Raw genomic sequence first — 17,252 nt, forward strand, 5'->3', positions numbered from 1 at the left:
TTAGAAAAAGACCTCCCAGGTCTGGCACTTTTGTAACTCCAGCACTGGGAAGGCAGAAGCAGGAGGATCAGGAGATTTACGTCAGGCTAGGGCATCTCCATTCCCTATTCTCTAGGGAAAGAAAGGAAGAAAGAAAAGAAGGAAGGAAGGAAGGAAGGAAGGAAGGAAGGAAGGAAGGAAGGAAGGAAGGAAGGAAGGAAGGAAGGAAGGAAGGAAGATTAAGCTACTGTGAGGGCCAAGGCAGTACTGCTTTTCTGTTGAAGATGGGGGTTGTGACCACCGACTTCCCAAGACCAGCCCAGCTGCCACTTCTAACCCAGCTGGCCTTATGGGAAGCAGGATTGGGGCTCCTGTGCATTGAATTCCCTGGCTTGAAATTCTTGGTGCGAGAGTTCAGATCCCCAGCCTCCCCTCCTCAGGCCCAGCCAGTTTGTTTTCTGCTCTTCCTGGGGTACAGGTGCTGTTTAGGGCCCCTTCCTGTCTGCCTTCCTTCCCTGTGCCCCACCTGGGCAGTTTCACTTTCTGTTTTACGGTGTTTCATTTCCTGCCCCCCCCTTCTCAAGCTGGGACCGGGACACCTGGGTCTTTAGAGCACGGCATGAAGGGAGACCTCCTTACCTCTAGCTATCTGGAGCACCCCCACTCAAAATTCCCAAAGCACCCCCTGCTTTCTAGTTCATTCTGCCCCAGTGCTGGGCTAAGAGCCAGGTAATGGACAATAGAGTCAGGAAGGAAGCTGGGGTGGAGAGGTGGCCAAAAGAGAGGGGGGTGATCACTCAGTGTCCCACCAGCTCTGGAAAATTCAAAGTGTCCATTCTGATCCTGGAGCCTTTAACACCCCCCCACACACACACACACTTTACCCCTCAGCTCTTCTCTTGACAGTCCCGCTACCAGACTCTGGCCAGTGCCCGTACCCCCACCCGGCACACCTGCCCCCCCCCACTGGCTCAAGCTAGGGTTGGGAGGGGCCCAGCAGGAAGCAGTGGGCTGTAGGGTCTCGGTTTCCGGGGGAAATAACCGGTTCTGCCCCTGGAGGGTTCAAGAAGGCTGCTGGCTGCCGCTGTTACAGGCTGCTCTGAGCTTTTCTGTTGCTACCTCCCCCTCCCCTTAGTTCCCAGAGTGTGGCTTCTACGGCCTGTACGACAAGATCCTGCTCTTCAAACATGACCCCACATCGGCCAACCTCCTGCAGCTGGTGCGATCAGCTGCAGACATCCAGGAGGGCGACCTGGTGGAGGTGGTTCTGTCGGGTGAGAAGCAGCTGTCACCCCAGGGGGCGGGGCCTCGGGCGTGGGGCCAGGTCTCTGGGAGAGGTGACCGAGGGTGGGCATGGAGGGGGCTCACCTGTGATCCCAACATTCCCGAGGCACAGACAGAAGGGCCACACATTTCACGCCATCTTGGGCTAAGAGTGAGACATTCGGGCTGGACAGTTGGCTCAGTAGTTGTTACTTTTTCAGAGCACTGGGGTTTGAGTCTCAGCACTCATATAGCAGCTCCAGTCCCAAGGGATCTGACGCCCTCTTCTGACCTCTATAGGCACAGGCATACATGCTGGCAAAACACCATGTCACAAAAACATAAAGTCAACAAATCTTAAAAGGGGGGAGGGACTCGTCAAGAGATGTGCCCCTTGGAAGTCTTGGGGAAAACACTTTGCTTATTTATGTTTGTTTATTTATCTATTTATTTATTTATTTGAGATAAGGTTTTATGATGTAGTCCTGGATGGCCTGGAACTCACAGAACTCTTCTTGCTTCTCACTCTGGAATTCTGAGATTAAAGATGTGTACCGGGGCCTGGGGAGATGCTCAGTGGTTAAGTTCACTGACTACTCTTCTGGAGGACCCAGACTCAATTCTGAGCGTCCACATGGCAACTCAAAACTGTCTTAACTCCAGTTCCAGGGGACCCAACACCCATGACAAAACACCAGTGCACATCAAATTTTAAAAAATAAGTAAATAAATAAGTAAATGAAGGGTGTACCATTGGACCTAGATAGTTAGCCCCTCCTCTGGGGATTGAACCTAGAACCTTGTGCATGTGAGGCACGCACTACAACAGTGAGCTATACCCTCAGCCCACCAAAACTGTTTTACATTGTGTGTGTGTCTGTGTGTATGTGTAGTACAACTTCTGGGAATTGATGCAACACATGGTGCCTATATATTGGGACTCAGGTCATTGGGATTGGCAGCAAGCACCTTTTAATTGCAGAGCTGTTTTGCTGGCTCCGGGATTGTTTTATTCTATTCTATTCTATTTATTATTTGTTTTTTGGGTTTTTTTTTTTTGTTGTTGTTGTTCTTTTGAGGCAGGGTCTCACTATGACCTGGAACTCACTATGTAGACCAGGCTGGCCTCAAACTAACAGAGATCTGCCTGCTTTGTCTCTGTGTGCTGGGGTTAAAGGCATGTGCCACTGCCCAACACCCAGGACTGTTTTTTTTTTTTTTTTTTTTTTTTTTTTGGTTTTTCGAGACAGGGTTTCTCTGTGGTTTTGGTTCCTGTCCTGGAACTAGCTCTTGTAGACCAGGCTGGTCTCGAACTCACAGAGATCCACCTGCCTCTGCCTCCCAAGTGCTGGGATTAAAGGCGTGCGCCACCACAGCCCGGCCCCAGGACTGTTTTAATAATGCAAAAAATATGATGTGTTCTGCCCATTAAACAACCCCCCACTAACTCCTTCCTATCAGGAAGCATGTAGTTTTTTTTTTTCCCCAACACCGAGTTTCTCTGTGTATCGCTAGCTGTCCTAGAACTCTGTAGACCAGGCATCTACCCTCTTGGCTCAAGGTGTGTCCCTCCTTGCTGCCCACAGCCTCGGCCACCTTCGAGGACTTTCAGATCCGTCCACATGCTCTTACTGTGCACTCGTATCGAGCTCCTGCCTTCTGCGACCACTGCGGGGAGATGCTCTTTGGTCTTGTGCGCCAGGGCCTCAAGTGCGATGGTGAGGGGCAAAGGGACTGGGCAGAGCCGGGGAGGTTGGGAAGGCTGAGGTCAAGGGGTGGAGCTTAAATGGTAGATGAGGTAAGCTCTCAGAGAGAACTTGGGAGGGGAATGGGATACAAGTCTGTGGGCAGAGCCCAAGGGGTGGGATTAGTGGGCTAGGTTAAGGCTCTAGAGCTAAGTTTGGGGAATATGGGCCCCTGGCTCTGGAATGGGTGATAATTGAAGTTACAGAGCAGGGAAGGGGTCCGAGTTCAGGCCTGGAGATGCAGCATAGGAAGCACTTCCAGAGTAAGCACTTGGGGAGATTTTTTTTACTTATGTTTATGTTATGTGCATGGGTGTCTGTTGCACCCCATGCATGGGGTTTAGGAGCTGAAGCGGGTCCTCTGCAAGAGGACAAGTGCTCTAACCACTGAGATCTCGAGGTGTGCTGACGGAAGCGTGAGCATGTGTCTGTCAGTCAAGCAAAGAAATAGATCAGGAGGAGAGAAATAGTAATGATTTATGAGGAACTGGCCTGTAGGACTTCGAGGCTGGTCAGACAGCTCTACAGTCCTCAGGGCAGCCTGTCTGGGATCACAGGCGCTACAGGCTGAATTTTACAGGCTTGGGAATCTTTACAGCTCTTTAGAGCTTTGGGTCTAGTGAAAATCAGGCATCTTCATCAACAGGATGTGGACTTGAATCCAGGACACAAAATACCTGCAGCACTGAGTCTTGGGGTTTCTCACCTGTGTGCTTGATGCACAGGACTGTTTCTTTAGGTGGGGGTCATGCCTAGTAGTGAGTACAGGTTTTGGCTCTGATGGTCTTGCGCCCCCTACAGGCTGCGGGCTGAATTACCACAAACGCTGTGCCTTCAGCATCCCTAACAACTGCAGCGGTGCTCGCAAGCGCCGCCTGTCATCTACGTCTCTAGCCAGTGGACATTCTGTGCGCCTAGGCAGCTCCGAATCCCTACCCTGCACAGCTGAGGAGCTGGTGAGGGGCTGGAGAGTGGGGATGGGTTGGAGTCTGGGAGTTAATGGAGCCAGGCAAGTGCTAACTCACTCATCCGTTCCTTCCACCCTCGCTGCTGGGTAGAACCGTAGCACCACAGACCTCCTTCCTCGCCGACCACCCTCGTCGTCGTCGTCGTCCTCTTCCTCTTCCTTCTACACAGGCCGTCCCATTGAGCTGGACAAGATGCTGATGTCCAAGGTCAAGGTGCCACACACCTTCCTTATACACAGCTACACACGACCCACTGTTTGCCAGGCATGCAAGAAGCTGCTCAAGGGTCTGTTCCGCCAGGGCCTGCAGTGCAAAGGTCAGTGGGACCAACTAGGAAGACTGTGGGTCTGACAATGCCCTCCCCCCCCCAAGAAGCACAGAATCTCGGATCCATGTTCTGAATCCAGGCCATCCTGGAGGTCTCTGGAGTTCTGGAACCTTAAACTCTTGGAAATCTAGATTCCTAGTACAGGATAGAATTCTCACTATAAAACCCAAGAATCTGAAAATCAGGGAAGCTTAGGAGCAGAGATCAAGACTTCTGGAGCTAGCCATGGTGGTGCATGCCTTTAATCCCAGCACTTGGATTGTGGAGAGAGATAGGCAGATCTCTGTGAGTCCAGCCTGGTCTACAAAGTGAATTCCAGGATAGCCAGGGCTGTTAAACAGAGAGACCTTGTCTTGTAAAACCAAATATATATACGAATATGTATTTACAACTTCTGGAATTAGACACCTGGAATCCCACCAGCACTTGAGATGTAGAGACAGAAAGGCCAGGAGTTTGACTAGCCTTGGCTACATAGTTTGAGGCCAACCTGAACTACATGAAATGGTGTGAGAAGGCTGGAGATGCAGCTCACAGAGTAGAATACCCACCTAGCATACCAGAGGCCCGGGTTCCATCCTTCATGGTATTCCTACTACCTTTTTTTCTTCCTTTCTTTCTTTCTTCCTTTCTTTCTTTCTTTCTGTCTGTCTGTCTGTCTGTCTGTCTGTCTTTTTTTTTTTTTTTCAAGACAGGGTATCCATGTGTAGCAGTACTGGCTGTCCTGGAACTTGCTTTGTAACCCAGGCCAGCCTTGAACCCACAGAGATCTGCTTGCCTCTGCTTCACAAGTGCTGGGATTAAAGGTGTGCACCACCACAGCCCTGCTCTGGTACCATACCTTTGAGCCAGATGGTGGCACACAGGCTTGTAATCAGCCTGGCAGTTAAGTCACCTCCTTCCTTAGCCAGTTCCTGACCAAACTGGGCTGCAGGAGATCATCTGCAACAAAAACATCTGGAAGAAAGACCTGATGGCCCATGCCTCTAAACGAATGCAGCACTTGGGTATTGGAGATGAGAAGATTGTTCTTGGCTACATAGAAGGTTCTGGGCCAGTCTGAACCAAAAGAGACCCTGTCTCCAAACAAGCAACAACAACAACAGTAAAAATATGTACTTGCAGCTCTCACCTGTAGAGCCATCTCCCCAATCTTTACAGTGCAAACCCTAATCCTAGCACAGGAGGATGACAGGAATTAGATGCTGACCACCTAAACTACGTAGTAAGACCTTGTCACACACACGCACATGCTGGGAACACAGTAACTCTCTCCTTTCCTGTCTCCTCAGACTGCAAGTTTAACTGTCACAAGCGATGTGCTACCCGTGTCCCTAACGACTGTCTGGGGGAGGCTCTCATCAACGGAGGTAAGACTCTTGTTGCGAGTTCTTTTACATCTTACTCATTTTGAGGGGCCTGCCACCCAGCTCCCAAGAAAACACACACAGAGGCTTATTCTTAGTTATGAATGCTCAGCCTTAGCTTGGCTTCTTTCTTTCCCGCTTCTCTTAACTTAAATTACCCCGTCTACCTTTTGCCTCTGGGCTTTTACCTTTCTCTATTCTCTATACCTTTCTTTAGCTCTTTCTCCATGGCTTGCTGTGTAGCTGGGTGGCTGGCCCCCGATGTCCTACTTTGCCTCCTTGTTTTCTTGCTCCTCCTTTCCAGATTTCCCCTTCTGTTTATCCTCTCCACCAGCCAGCCCTTCCTGTCCTTGCTTCTGCCTTGCTATTGGCCGTTCAGCGCTTTATTAGACCATCAGGTGTTTTAGGCAGGCAAAGAATCACTGCTCCACATAAGAGAATCAGGGTGGGACTGGGTGGAAGCTCTTCTAATGCCCCTGTCCCCACAGATGTGCCCATGGAGGAGGCCGCCGACTACAGTGAGTCTGACAAGAGCTCCCTCTCGGATGACTTGGATGACTCAGGTGTCATCCCAGGCTCCCACTCGGAGAATGCTCTCCATGCCAGCGAGGAAGAGGAAGGCGAGGGAGGCAAGGCCCAGAGGTACCCAGGGCCCTTGAGGAGGCTTCCCCACCGCAAGCCTCTGCTTCTGTCTTTAAGATGGGCTGGTGTTCGTGTATGATTGTAAATATTCTCAATTCCTGAGCCCCAGCCTTTTATCTTTGGGTCTCTCTCTTCTTTTCTTTTCTTTCTTTCTTTCTTTCTTTCTTTCTTTCTTTCTTTCTTCCTTCCTTTCTTTTCTTTCTTTCTTTCTTTCTTTTTTTTTTAAAAAGACATTTAATTTTTGGGGGGGATGTTGGTTTTTTTTTGGTGGGTGGTTCAAGACAAGGTTTCTCTCTATGTAGCCCTAGCTGCCCTGGAACTCATTCAGTAGACCAAGCTAGCCTCAAGTTTAGAGATCCTCCTGCCTCTTCCTCCCAAGTGCTGGGACTAAAGGTGTGCACCACCACCACCCAGCTTCTTCTTTCATCATTGAAAAGATTTTGCTTTGCTTTCTCTCTTTTTGAAGCTCAAGGGCAATATTAGTGTTTGAAAGAAAAACAGTGCGGGTAAACTGTAAACTCATCCATTGCCCTGCGAGGTTAGCTAGAAAAGAGGAGAGCTGTGCCTGTTTGAGCTAGGATCCAAGAAAGATGGCAGGCTCAGCAACAGAGATGAACACACAGCTGAGTGGTCAGAGGGGAGGCAGGCCTTCGGAGCCTGCAGGTCAGAGTCTAGATGCCAGTTAGCACTTACTGGAGAGCCTCTGTACGCCAGGCTCTGTGCCAAGCTTCTAGGAGCTGGAGACACACAGAGGTTAGGTGTCTGCTAGGCAGCCTGATTTCATAAAATTGTGGGATTGGGGTTGGAACCCAGGGCCTTTTGCACGGTAGGCTTGCGCTCTGCCTCCAGACCAAAGCCTAAACTTAAGCTAGCTTAGTAAGATGGCCTTCTCAAGAGTCACCCTCCTCCTGGGCACGTGGCTCAGAGAGGTACAGTGCTTGCCTGGCCAGCAGGAAGTCCTGGAAGACCCTCAGCACTGTTTAAACAAAGTGTGGCAGAGTATACCTGTAGTCTAGTACGCAGAAGGTTGGGGTAGGAGGACCAGGGCTAGCTCAGAATACCTCAGACTAACTCAGAAGGCAAAGTCGGGGACTGGAGAGAGAGCTCAGCAGCTGGGTGCAGTTCCTAGCACCCATATGGCCAACTGTCTGTAACTGCTGTTTCAAGGGCTCTGACACCCTCTTCTGGCTCTTTCAGGTACCACGCTGTGCAAACAAAGCACTCATACACATAACATAAAGGGATTTTTTTGTTTGTTTTTTAGGTTAGACTTTTTGTGTATAGCCTTCGTTGTCCTGGAACATGTACCACTATGCCCTACTAAAATAAATAAATCTAAACAAAACAAAACAAAAACCAACCAACCAACAACAACAATTAAAAACAAAAATAAAAAAGCATAGAGCCAGGTTAGCAAGATGGCTCAGTGGGTAAAGGTACTTAATCCCTTACGCCACAAAGGTAGGGAGGAAGAAGTAGACTTCACAGAATTGTCCTTCAGACCTCTCCCCCACACACAAAATAATATAACAAGTTAAAAGAATCCTTATTGGGGGGAGGGGGTGAAGAGTGACTCCGTGATTAAGAGCTCTTGTTGCTCTTGCAGAGGACCTGGGTTCGGTTGCCAGCTCCTGTGTCATCATCATCATCATCATCATCATCTATGCCTGGCAATGCTAAGCATGCACGGACAGCCCGTTTAGGGCGGTTTTCCAGCTGTTCCCATCCTAGGCAGTCCTAGAAGCTTGCGTTATTGTCATGCCCACGGTTCCACAGTCTTCCTTTATGCTGTCTAGCAGTGTTTTTTTTTTTTTGTTTTTTTTGTTTTTTTTGTTTTTCAAGACAGGGTTTCTCTGTAGTTTTGGAGCCTGTCCTGGAACTAGCTCTTGTAGACCAGGCTGGCCTCGAACTCCCAGAGATCCACCTGCCTCTGCCTCCCGAGTGCTGGGATTAAAGGCGTGCGCCACCACCGCCCGGCTCTAGCAGTGTTTTTTTGGGCCTTCTTCTTCGCCTTATCCTGTGCACTCCTTCAAGCAGTGCTATCTTTGGGGATCTGCCGTCATTCATTCTCAGGACATGGCCGGTGCATCTCAGGCACCTTTGCCGTATCCTGTGGTTTACCCTTCTGCAGATGGGGATGTTTCTTAATGTCATCTGGAGGCTTACAATAACTATAACTGTAGCTCTGCCTGACAATCTCCTCTGCCCTAAGCCACACCCACACACATCATACATTTACATAAACTCCAAAAATATATATATTTTTTTTAATTAAAAGAGTGAGAGTCCCTTTGCTATGAAAATCTAAAATCTCAGTAGGGAAAGAAACAGCATTTTCACATGACTGCTCAAAGATGTCCCTGTGGCCCCAGGCAGGACATGTGACTTGTAACATCTGGCCTGTTCCCTGCAGCTCACTGGGGTATATTCCCTTGATGCGGGTGGTACAGTCTGTGCGACACACAACCCGGAAATCAAGCACTACCCTGAGGGAGGGCTGGCTGGTCCATTACAGCAATAAGGACACACTGGTGAGTTGGGGATGGGGGTGGCTATTCTGGGTGCGGGTGGGCAAGTGGGCGTGGTTAAACTTCTGGGTGGGCTGGAAGAACTAGAGTTGACAGAGGTCCTGAAGCCTGTGTGGGCAAGATTCTTGGTGGGCGTGGTCAGAATTATGAGCGGGCCAGAAAGTGGGTAGGTGAGGCCAGTTGGGTGTGACTAGATTTAAAGGTTTGTTAAAAAGCTTGAGCAGATGGAGAACTCAATGGCCAGATGGGTGGGGCCTAGGTGGGCGGAGTTAGAGAGGGGAGGGCTGGGAAAGTTCAGGTTAAGTTGGGTCTAGGAGCAGGGGTTGTGCTTTGCTAGAATCAAGGATATGTTAGAGGAAGGAGGCTGGGCAGGATGTACAGCCCAGTGGGTAAGGCCGAGTTGAGCCACAGTCCCAGCTAGGGAGAAGCTAGGCTGGGTATGTGCTTGTAAACCGCCGGGCTGTCCACCTCACCCTGTCCGCATCTCTCTGTCAGAGGAAGCGGCACTACTGGCGCCTAGACTGCAAATGCATCACCCTCTTCCAGAACAATACAACCAACAGATACTACAAGGTGGGCCTATGTCCTCCCTCGCTGCTCCTCCAGTGACCACCCCACAATCTCTTACCCACTGTCCACTTGATTCCAGCCTGGGTGCTTTCCAGCCCAGGGAGCAGGGCTGGTTCGTTAGCGTCTTAGGCCTCCCGTGTCTCCTGTAAAGAGTCCCGTGGGCCAGTGTGAGAAGTCAAAAGCAGTCCGTGGAGAACAGTGAGCTTGGGGCAAGATCTACCTGCTTCTGTCTCTTGAGGGTTAGGGTTAAAGGCGTGTTGCACCATGCCCGTTTGTCTTTGCTGCCACTGCTTCTGCATGGCTCTTCACAGTCGTCTCTGTAGTGTGACTTTGTCTCTGTAGCCAGGGTCTTTACTGAAACCTTCAGAGGCAGCCGGACACAATGATGAGTGATCTCTGCTCCGGCAGGGAGAGTTCAAGGCCAGCCTGGGCTCCATGAGTCCCTGTCTCAAAAGTAAAACACACACACGCACACACACAGTCACCAGTGTTCCAGTGGCTCCACTGACTTTGGAATACAGATCAGGTTTCCCGGCCTCCACCATGTCTTCCTTGACATGCCCAGGCCTGCTTCCTTCTTACCTTTGCACTCCTCTAGCTCACCACATAGCTTGTTGCATAATTCACTTTTTCTTTTTTTTCTTGTTTGGTTTTTCAAGGCATGGTTTCCCTGTGTACTCTTGGCTATTCTTGAACTCGCTCTGTAGACTAAGCTTGTCTTGAACGCATAGAGATTTGCCTGCCTCTGCCTCCTGAATGCATGTGTCACCACTGACAATAAGTCACTTTTTCTTTTTGGTTTTCTTTTTGGTTTTTTGTTTGTTTGTTTTGGTTTTGTTTTTCTTTTCTTTTTTTTTTTTTAACCCGAGACAGGGTTTCTCTGTAGCTTTGGTGCCTGTCCCGGAACTAACTCCCAGAGATCCGCCTGCCTCTGCCTCCCGAGTGCTGGGATTAAAGGCATGTGCCACCACTGCCTGGCTTGTTTTTGTTTTTCAAGACAGGGTTTCTCTGTGGCTTTGGAGCCTGTCCTGGAACTAGCTCTTGTAGACCAGGCTGGCCTCAAACTCACAGAGATCCACCTGCCTCTGTGATGTAGGAGGGTCTTCTATTTATCTGTTGCTTTCATTGGTTAATTAATAAAGAAAACTGCTTGGCCTGATAGGTCAGAAAATAGGTAGGTGGGGAAGACAGAACAGAATTGTGGGAGAAAGAAAGCAGAGTCAGGCAGACGCCATGAAGCTCTAGCCCAAGATGGACATAGGTTAGAATCTTCCCAGTAAGCCACCACCTTGTGGTGCTACACACATTAATAGAAATGGGTTAATCAAGATGTGAGAGTTAGCCAGTAAGAGGCTAGAGATAATGGGCCAGGCAGTGTTTAAATGAATACAATTTGTGTGTTGTTATTTCGGGTGTAAAGCTAGCCATGCGGGAACTGGGCGGGACGAAATGCAGGCCTGCCTGCAGCTCATCACTACACCTCTGCCTCCCGAGTGCTGGGATTAAAGGCGTGTGCCACCACCGCCTGGCAAGTCACTTTTTCAAACCCAGGGTCCAACTTAAGCACTCTACCACTGAGCCACACCCCCAGCCCTCTTCCTACTTTTTGTTTTTGAAGCAGGGTCTCACCAAGTTGCTTAGGTTCCTCCTGCTGCCGCCTTCCCTGTGACTAGGATTATAGGCCCGTGCCACTGAGCCTGGCTGTCCTCTAGTTGTCTCTCCTCTTTTCTCCCTTCCTTTCTTCCTCAATGCTTTGCCTGCACAACAGTCCCTGCACTTCCTCTTTCACAGCCTCCTCCTCATCTGCTGTTTTGACCTCATTTTGTCTCATGGACTTTGCGCACGGAACCATGAACTGCACTTCCTTGCTCCAAACCTTTTTACCACTCCCTAGAACTCTTAGACAAAATCAGGCTTCTTTATATGGCTCCTGATGTCCTTGTGGAGCCTCATGGCCTTCATTTATACATACATCAGACACTTGTCAGGTGCCTACAGCGCGCCAGGTACTATCCCATGTGATGGGCACAGCAAGCTTTCTTCAGCTTTGCACATGCTATTCCCTGTCTCCTGCCAGCTAGCTAACTGTTCTTACGGTTAATGTGGGTACTGCTGGAGACCTCTCCCAACCTCTCCATATAGACCAGGCCTGTCCTTATTGATCCTGGCTTTGATGTGGCCCTCTAGGAGCAAGAACGCTTCAGGGATGGCCTACTAGGCTTGCCTGTCCTGACAGTTCCATCCCTTGCCAGGAAATCCCACTATCGGAAATCCTTGCAGTGGACTCAGCTCAGAACTTCAGCCTTGTACCTCCGGGCACCAACCCACACTGCTTCGAGATCGTCACGGCCAATGTCATCTACTTTGTGGGCGAGACACCTGGCGGCGCCCCAGGAGGGCCGAGTGGGCAGGGAACAGAGGCCATTCGGGGTTGGGAGACAGCTATCCGCCAAGCACTGATGCCTGTTATCCTCCAAGATGCACCCACTGCCCCAGGCCACACACCCCACAGTAAGTCCCTATCCAAGGTGCTAAAAGGTGACAGTCAAAGGCTCATGGGTAGCCTGGGGAAACCTAGGTAATGCTGGATGGGCTCAGACCTGGATGTGGGTCTCTGTGAAGCCCTTACCTGCCCTGGGTGTGTTGTCTCTGAGATGACAGTCAGTAGGGCTGGACTGAAATGAAGAAGCTGAGAAGCCAGAGGCACTTTACTGGGAAAAATCCCATCTCTGGCAGTGTGGACCACAGAGAGGAAGCAGGGGAGAGCCTTCTGCGCATGAGCGCCAGAGGGAGACCAGTATGTCAGGAACACACACCACAGGTGATATCTGCATCAGCCTGTGTGTCTGTCACAGGGAGCCTGAGCAAACGCTGAGGGTACGGAGCAGCTACGGCAGAATGCAGAAGAGTGCCAGGGTCCGGTGTGTGTTTAACCAGGGCCCTCTGGCTGTATAAGGAAGCGGACAGGATTAGTCAGGCGTAGATAGCACACACGCTTGGTATTCCAGCTCTTTTGAGGTAGAAGCGGCAGGATTGCTGTGAGTTTGAGATCGGCCTGGGCTGAGCACTGATTTCAAAGCCAGACTGAGCTATACAACAAGACTCTAGCAAGGAATAAAGAGTAGGAGAGGGAGGAAGAATGGAGAGAAAAGGCCTGGAGAGACGGCCACGTGGTTAAGAGGACTCGCTGTTCTTGTAGAGGACGAGTTGAGTTCCCATCACCCACATTGGGCGAGTCACAACCGCCTGTAACTCCAGGGGATCCTAGGCCCTCTTTTGGCCTCTGTGGACAACTGTACTTGTGTGTGAGCATACGTGTGCACACACACACACACCCCTAAAGGTAAAAATAAAATCTCTTAAAAAGAGGAGTGGGAAAGACACAAGATTCAAGGAAGAGTCGGGTAAGTTGTGCCTCCTAGCCTCAGTTTCCTGCTCTTGTCCCTGGCACTGAGGACACTGGGTACAGTGCTAGGTGTAGGATTGCAAGGTCCCATTTGGAGTCTCTCAGTGCATCTGGTTTACCTCCCTGTCCTGACATGACTCTTGTATTCCCCCCTCTTTTTTTAAAAAAAAATGTTTATTTATTTATTATGTATACAATATTCTGTCTGTGTGTACGTCTGCAGGCCAGAAGAGGGCACCAGACCTCATTACAGATGGTTGTGAGCCACCATGTGGTTGCTGGGAATTGAACTCAGGACCTTTGGAAGAGCAGGCAATGCTCTTAACCACTGAGCCATCTCTCCAGCCCCCCCCTCTTTTTTTAAAAAAAAGATTAATTTATTATGTATACAGTGTTCTGTCTGCATGTATGCCTGCAGGCCAGAAGAGGGCGCCAGGTCTTACTACAGATGATTGAGAGCCACCATGTGGTTGCTGGGAATTGAACTCAGGTACCTCTGGAAGAGCAGCCAGTGCTCTTAACTGCTGAGCCATTTCTCCAGCCCCCTGTAGTCCCATTTTATAAATGAGGAAATTAAAGTTCCGAGTGTAGCCTTGGGAGGTACAGGTAACGGCTCTGTTGACTTGTCTCTCCTCTCCTCCTAGGACGAGCTTCTCTGAGTATTTCTGTGTCCAACAGTCAGATCCAGGAGAATGTGGTAAGTCTTCTGCCAGCCTGGGGCACCTTCCTCCTGACTGAATTTCATTTTAGATCACTATGTCAACTATGTCAAAATATCCTGCCGAAAGCAAAACTTGGGGAGCTGGAGAGATGGCTCAGCAGTTAAGAGCACTTGCCCTGAAGAGGACTGGGGTTTGATTCCCGGCTCCGGGAAACCCCTGCCCAGCGGCCTGCACTCATGCGCATACACATATTTAAGATAGACTAAAAATAAAACAATTTTCATTTCACTAAAATTAGAAACTGAGGTGCTGGCTGATCTTGTTCAAATTTAAAATAAAGCAAGCCTAATTAAAAAATAAAATAAAAGATTTCAAAAGAGAGAAAAGTGTTATTTGGGCTCAGAATACAGTCAGTCGCTGGAGGCAGCTGGCTGCATCTATAGTCGGGAGCAGAGTGGAATGCGGCCGTGCCTGTGCTCAGCTTACTTCCTCCTCCACCCTATAGTCAAGGAGCCAGAGCCAGGGACTGGTGGCACTCAGTTTCCTGGGTCTTCCACCTCCATTATAAGACAGCTCCCGTGCCTCAGGCCAGCCTGGTCTGGACCATCTCTCAGTGGAGAAAAGTGTCAGGCCTGTCCACTCTCATCTGACCTCCTGTCTCCCTGACCCTCTTTCATCTCCAATTGCACCCATGACCCTGCTGTCTCCACCTTACAGGACATCGCCACTGTCTACCAGATCTTCCCAGACGAGGTGCTGGGCTCTGGGCAGTTTGGAGTTGTCTATGGAGGTAAGGCTGCCACAGGCCTGGCCCAGAGGCTGCCCAGGGTCAGGTGGCACTGTATCCTCCTTGCTGCCTGCCTCCTGTTTTGTTGGGGTTGGGAAGCTGGATCCCAGGTATGGGATTTGAAGGTTCCTTTTCTCATCAGGAAAACCAGGGGGCTTCTTGCCTGTCGTTAAAGGAGATGTCTCAGGGTTTCTATTGCTGTAACGAGAGAGACACCATGACTAGAAAGCAAGGTGTGGAGGAAGGGTTTATTCGACTTACACTTCGTCACTGAAGGACAGGAGCTCAAACAGGGCAGGGTCCTGGAGGCAGGGACTGGTGCAGAGGCCACACGGAAGAGAGCTGGTCACTGACTTGCTTCCCCAGCAGCCCAGGGATAGCACCAGCCAACATGGGCTGGGCCCTCCCCTGTTGACCACTAAATGAGAAAATGCCTTATAACTAGATCTCATGGAGGCATTTCCTCTGCTGACTCTAGCTTGTGTCAAGTTGGCACCCAGGAGATGTACCTTTTGGCTTCTGCTCGGTTATGAGTGTGGTTGCTCATGTTATCCATTGCCCTCCCCCAAGACAAGGTTTTTCTTCTTGTATAGCTCTGGCTGTCCTGGAACTTTGTAGACCAGATTGATCTCAAACTCAGAGATCTGTCTGCCTCTGCCTCATGAGTGCTCGGTTAAAGGCGTGAGCCGTTGCGTCTGGCTTTTCATTGCCCTTATTGAAGCTCTCTCTGTTCCTATCATTTGAGACTCATTGTGGTCTCAAGCTTGGGATCCTTTCACCGTAGTCTTCCAAATGCTGGGATAACAGGGTTGTACCACCATGCCTAGCTCATTTATCTTTCTTCTGTCTTTCTTTTCCTAGGGGTGAAACCCAGGGCAGCCTGAATGCTAGGCAGGTGCTTTCCCATTGAGCCATGCCCCAGCCCCTCAATGGTAGGCAGGGGCTCTACCACTGAACCCTGCCTCCAGCCCTCACTGGGGGATTCTAGGCAGGGGCTCTACCACTGAGCCAGGCCTCAGCCCCTCACTGGGGGATTCTAGGCAGGGGCTCTACCACTGAGCCATACTCCAGCCCTCCCTGGGGGACTCTAGGCAGGGGTCCACCACTGAACCCTGCCTCCGCCCCTCCTACTTTTACTCACTAGCCCTGCCCTCCCACTCCTCATATTGAGAACTCCTCAGAGAAACTTTGGAGGCTTCTAACATCTTTGGTCAATTGCATCTGGGTCTCCATAGAGGGGTGGAAGGAACTGGGAGGCCTTGATCTCTGATCTTTCCCCTTTCTATGCCCTCCCTCAGGAAAACACAGGAAGACTGGTAGAGACGTTGCAGTAAAAGTCATTGACAAACTGCGCTTCCCCACCAAGCAGGAGAGCCAGCTCAGGAATGAAGTGGGCATTCTCCAGGTGACCCGCAGGGACCATGGCGCATCCGTGCCCTTCCAGTGTACTCCTTTTATGTACAACCTGAGCCACAGTCTAAGAGTGATCAAGCTAGGCTTCCTACAAGAGAAGGTGTACATGTCAGAACTGAGGGATGTTCTGAGCAGAGAGGAACCAGGACCAGCCTGTGCATGTGACAGGGAACCCTAGAGCCAGGGAGACCAGGGAGGAGGGTAGAAAGATACCAGAGGGCTTTCTAATAAAGGAGCCATAGGAAGATCTGGCGGGCTGGGGATCGCCGGTAGAACACTTGGCCTAGCATGCACGAGAACCTGAAGAAGAAAAGCAAATAGAAACCAAAGCAGCGCAGCTTGCTATTTTCCCAAGCTTCCTGCTGTACTCTCCTCCCGCCCAGGCCCTCCCTGTGAGTTCCCATGCAAAGACCTCTCCGAGTGCCTTCCACCTCTTGCCATGCTGATCCTCAGCCCTCATTCCCGGACAGAGTCTGCGGCACCCCGGCATCGTGAACCTCGAGTGCATGTTCGAGACCCCTGAGAAGGTATTCGTGGTGATGGAGAAACTGCATGGGGACATGTTGGAGATGATCCTCTCCAGTGAGAAGGGCCGGCTTCCTGAGCGCCTCACCAAGTTCCTCATCACGCAGGTACGTTGTGGGCCTTGACTTCGGGAGTCCCCTGGCGGAGGCCTGGAGAACAGGCTAGTGCACTGGGAAGTCAAGAGGGCAGAGTTAGAGAAACAGATGGAAATCTTAATAACAGCAATAAGAGATGGAGGGGCAGAAGCTGGGTATGATGGCACACACCTTTAATCCTAGCACTTGGGAGACAGAGGCAGGCAGATATCTGTGAGTTCAAGGCCGGCCTGGTCTACATAGTGAGTTCAAGGACAGCCAGAGTTGCACTGTGAGACCCTATCTCCAAAAAATAAATAAATAAATAAATAAAATAAAAAGAAAAGGACAATCAGGGCACGGTAAACACGTTATTGATCATAACTAGCCTTCCTGTGACAGCCCTGCCCACTACAGCCCTGCCCACTGTGGTGACAACACCGCCATCCAAGGCGAAGGGCTATCTTATTACCACTATGTATCTAGTACCCCAACCTGAGTCAAGCGTGGAGCAGCATCTGGGGGAATGTCGGCTAAAAAGCCTACTGGAAGGACTGAAAGATTGAGAGAAAGAGGAGGGGAAGCCAGTTTCCCCCTTTTATAATATCATAGCCTGGCACTTACTATGTAGATGAAGATGATCTTAAACTTTGGATGTTCCTGTCTCTGTTCCCTGAGTGTTGGGATTATGGCCGCGTGGCAGGCACAGACCGCTACAGGAGGTGGGGAGATCAGGAGTTCAGGGCCATCCTGTCTGTGACCTGAGAGCCTGTCTCAGAAAGTAAAAACAATGTTTATTGTCTAAAACCTTTTCCATCTTTTTCCACAACTAAGTGGGAGGATGCATGCTTTCACACTTCTTACTGATGCTGGATAAAAATAATTGCCAGGCTCGGAAGATTTCATATTAGCTTTTGGCTTTAGAGACAGGATCTCATGCTCACCTCTGTGCTCACCTCACTTGCTTCTCCTGCATCTTTACTGCTGCTGGGGTC

General features: G+C 50.2%; 1 protein-coding gene across 1 annotated transcript in view; it reads left to right on the top strand.

The window, feature by feature from the left end:
* Positions 1–17,252, top strand: part of Prkd2 (protein kinase D2) — a 29,112-nt gene that overhangs the window by 2,087 nt on the left and 9,773 nt on the right. The window contains exons 2-14 of the mRNA XM_057761341.1: positions 1,115–1,253; positions 2,829–2,960; positions 3,789–3,943; positions 4,046–4,271; positions 5,576–5,653; positions 6,139–6,292; positions 8,706–8,823; positions 9,316–9,393; positions 11,643–11,901; positions 13,441–13,493; positions 14,176–14,248; positions 15,544–15,650; positions 16,129–16,290. Coding sequence (XP_057617324.1) covers positions 1,115–1,253; positions 2,829–2,960; positions 3,789–3,943; positions 4,046–4,271; positions 5,576–5,653; positions 6,139–6,292; positions 8,706–8,823; positions 9,316–9,393; positions 11,643–11,901; positions 13,441–13,493; positions 14,176–14,248; positions 15,544–15,650; positions 16,129–16,290 — 1,734 coding nt within the window. The remainder of the gene's footprint in view (positions 1–1,114; positions 1,254–2,828; positions 2,961–3,788; positions 3,944–4,045; positions 4,272–5,575; positions 5,654–6,138; positions 6,293–8,705; positions 8,824–9,315; positions 9,394–11,642; positions 11,902–13,440; positions 13,494–14,175; positions 14,249–15,543; positions 15,651–16,128; positions 16,291–17,252) is intronic.

This window comes from Chionomys nivalis, chromosome 2 (genome assembly GCF_950005125.1).
Source record: "Chionomys nivalis chromosome 2, mChiNiv1.1, whole genome shotgun sequence".
NCBI classification, from domain to species: domain Eukaryota; kingdom Metazoa; phylum Chordata; class Mammalia; order Rodentia; family Cricetidae; genus Chionomys; species Chionomys nivalis.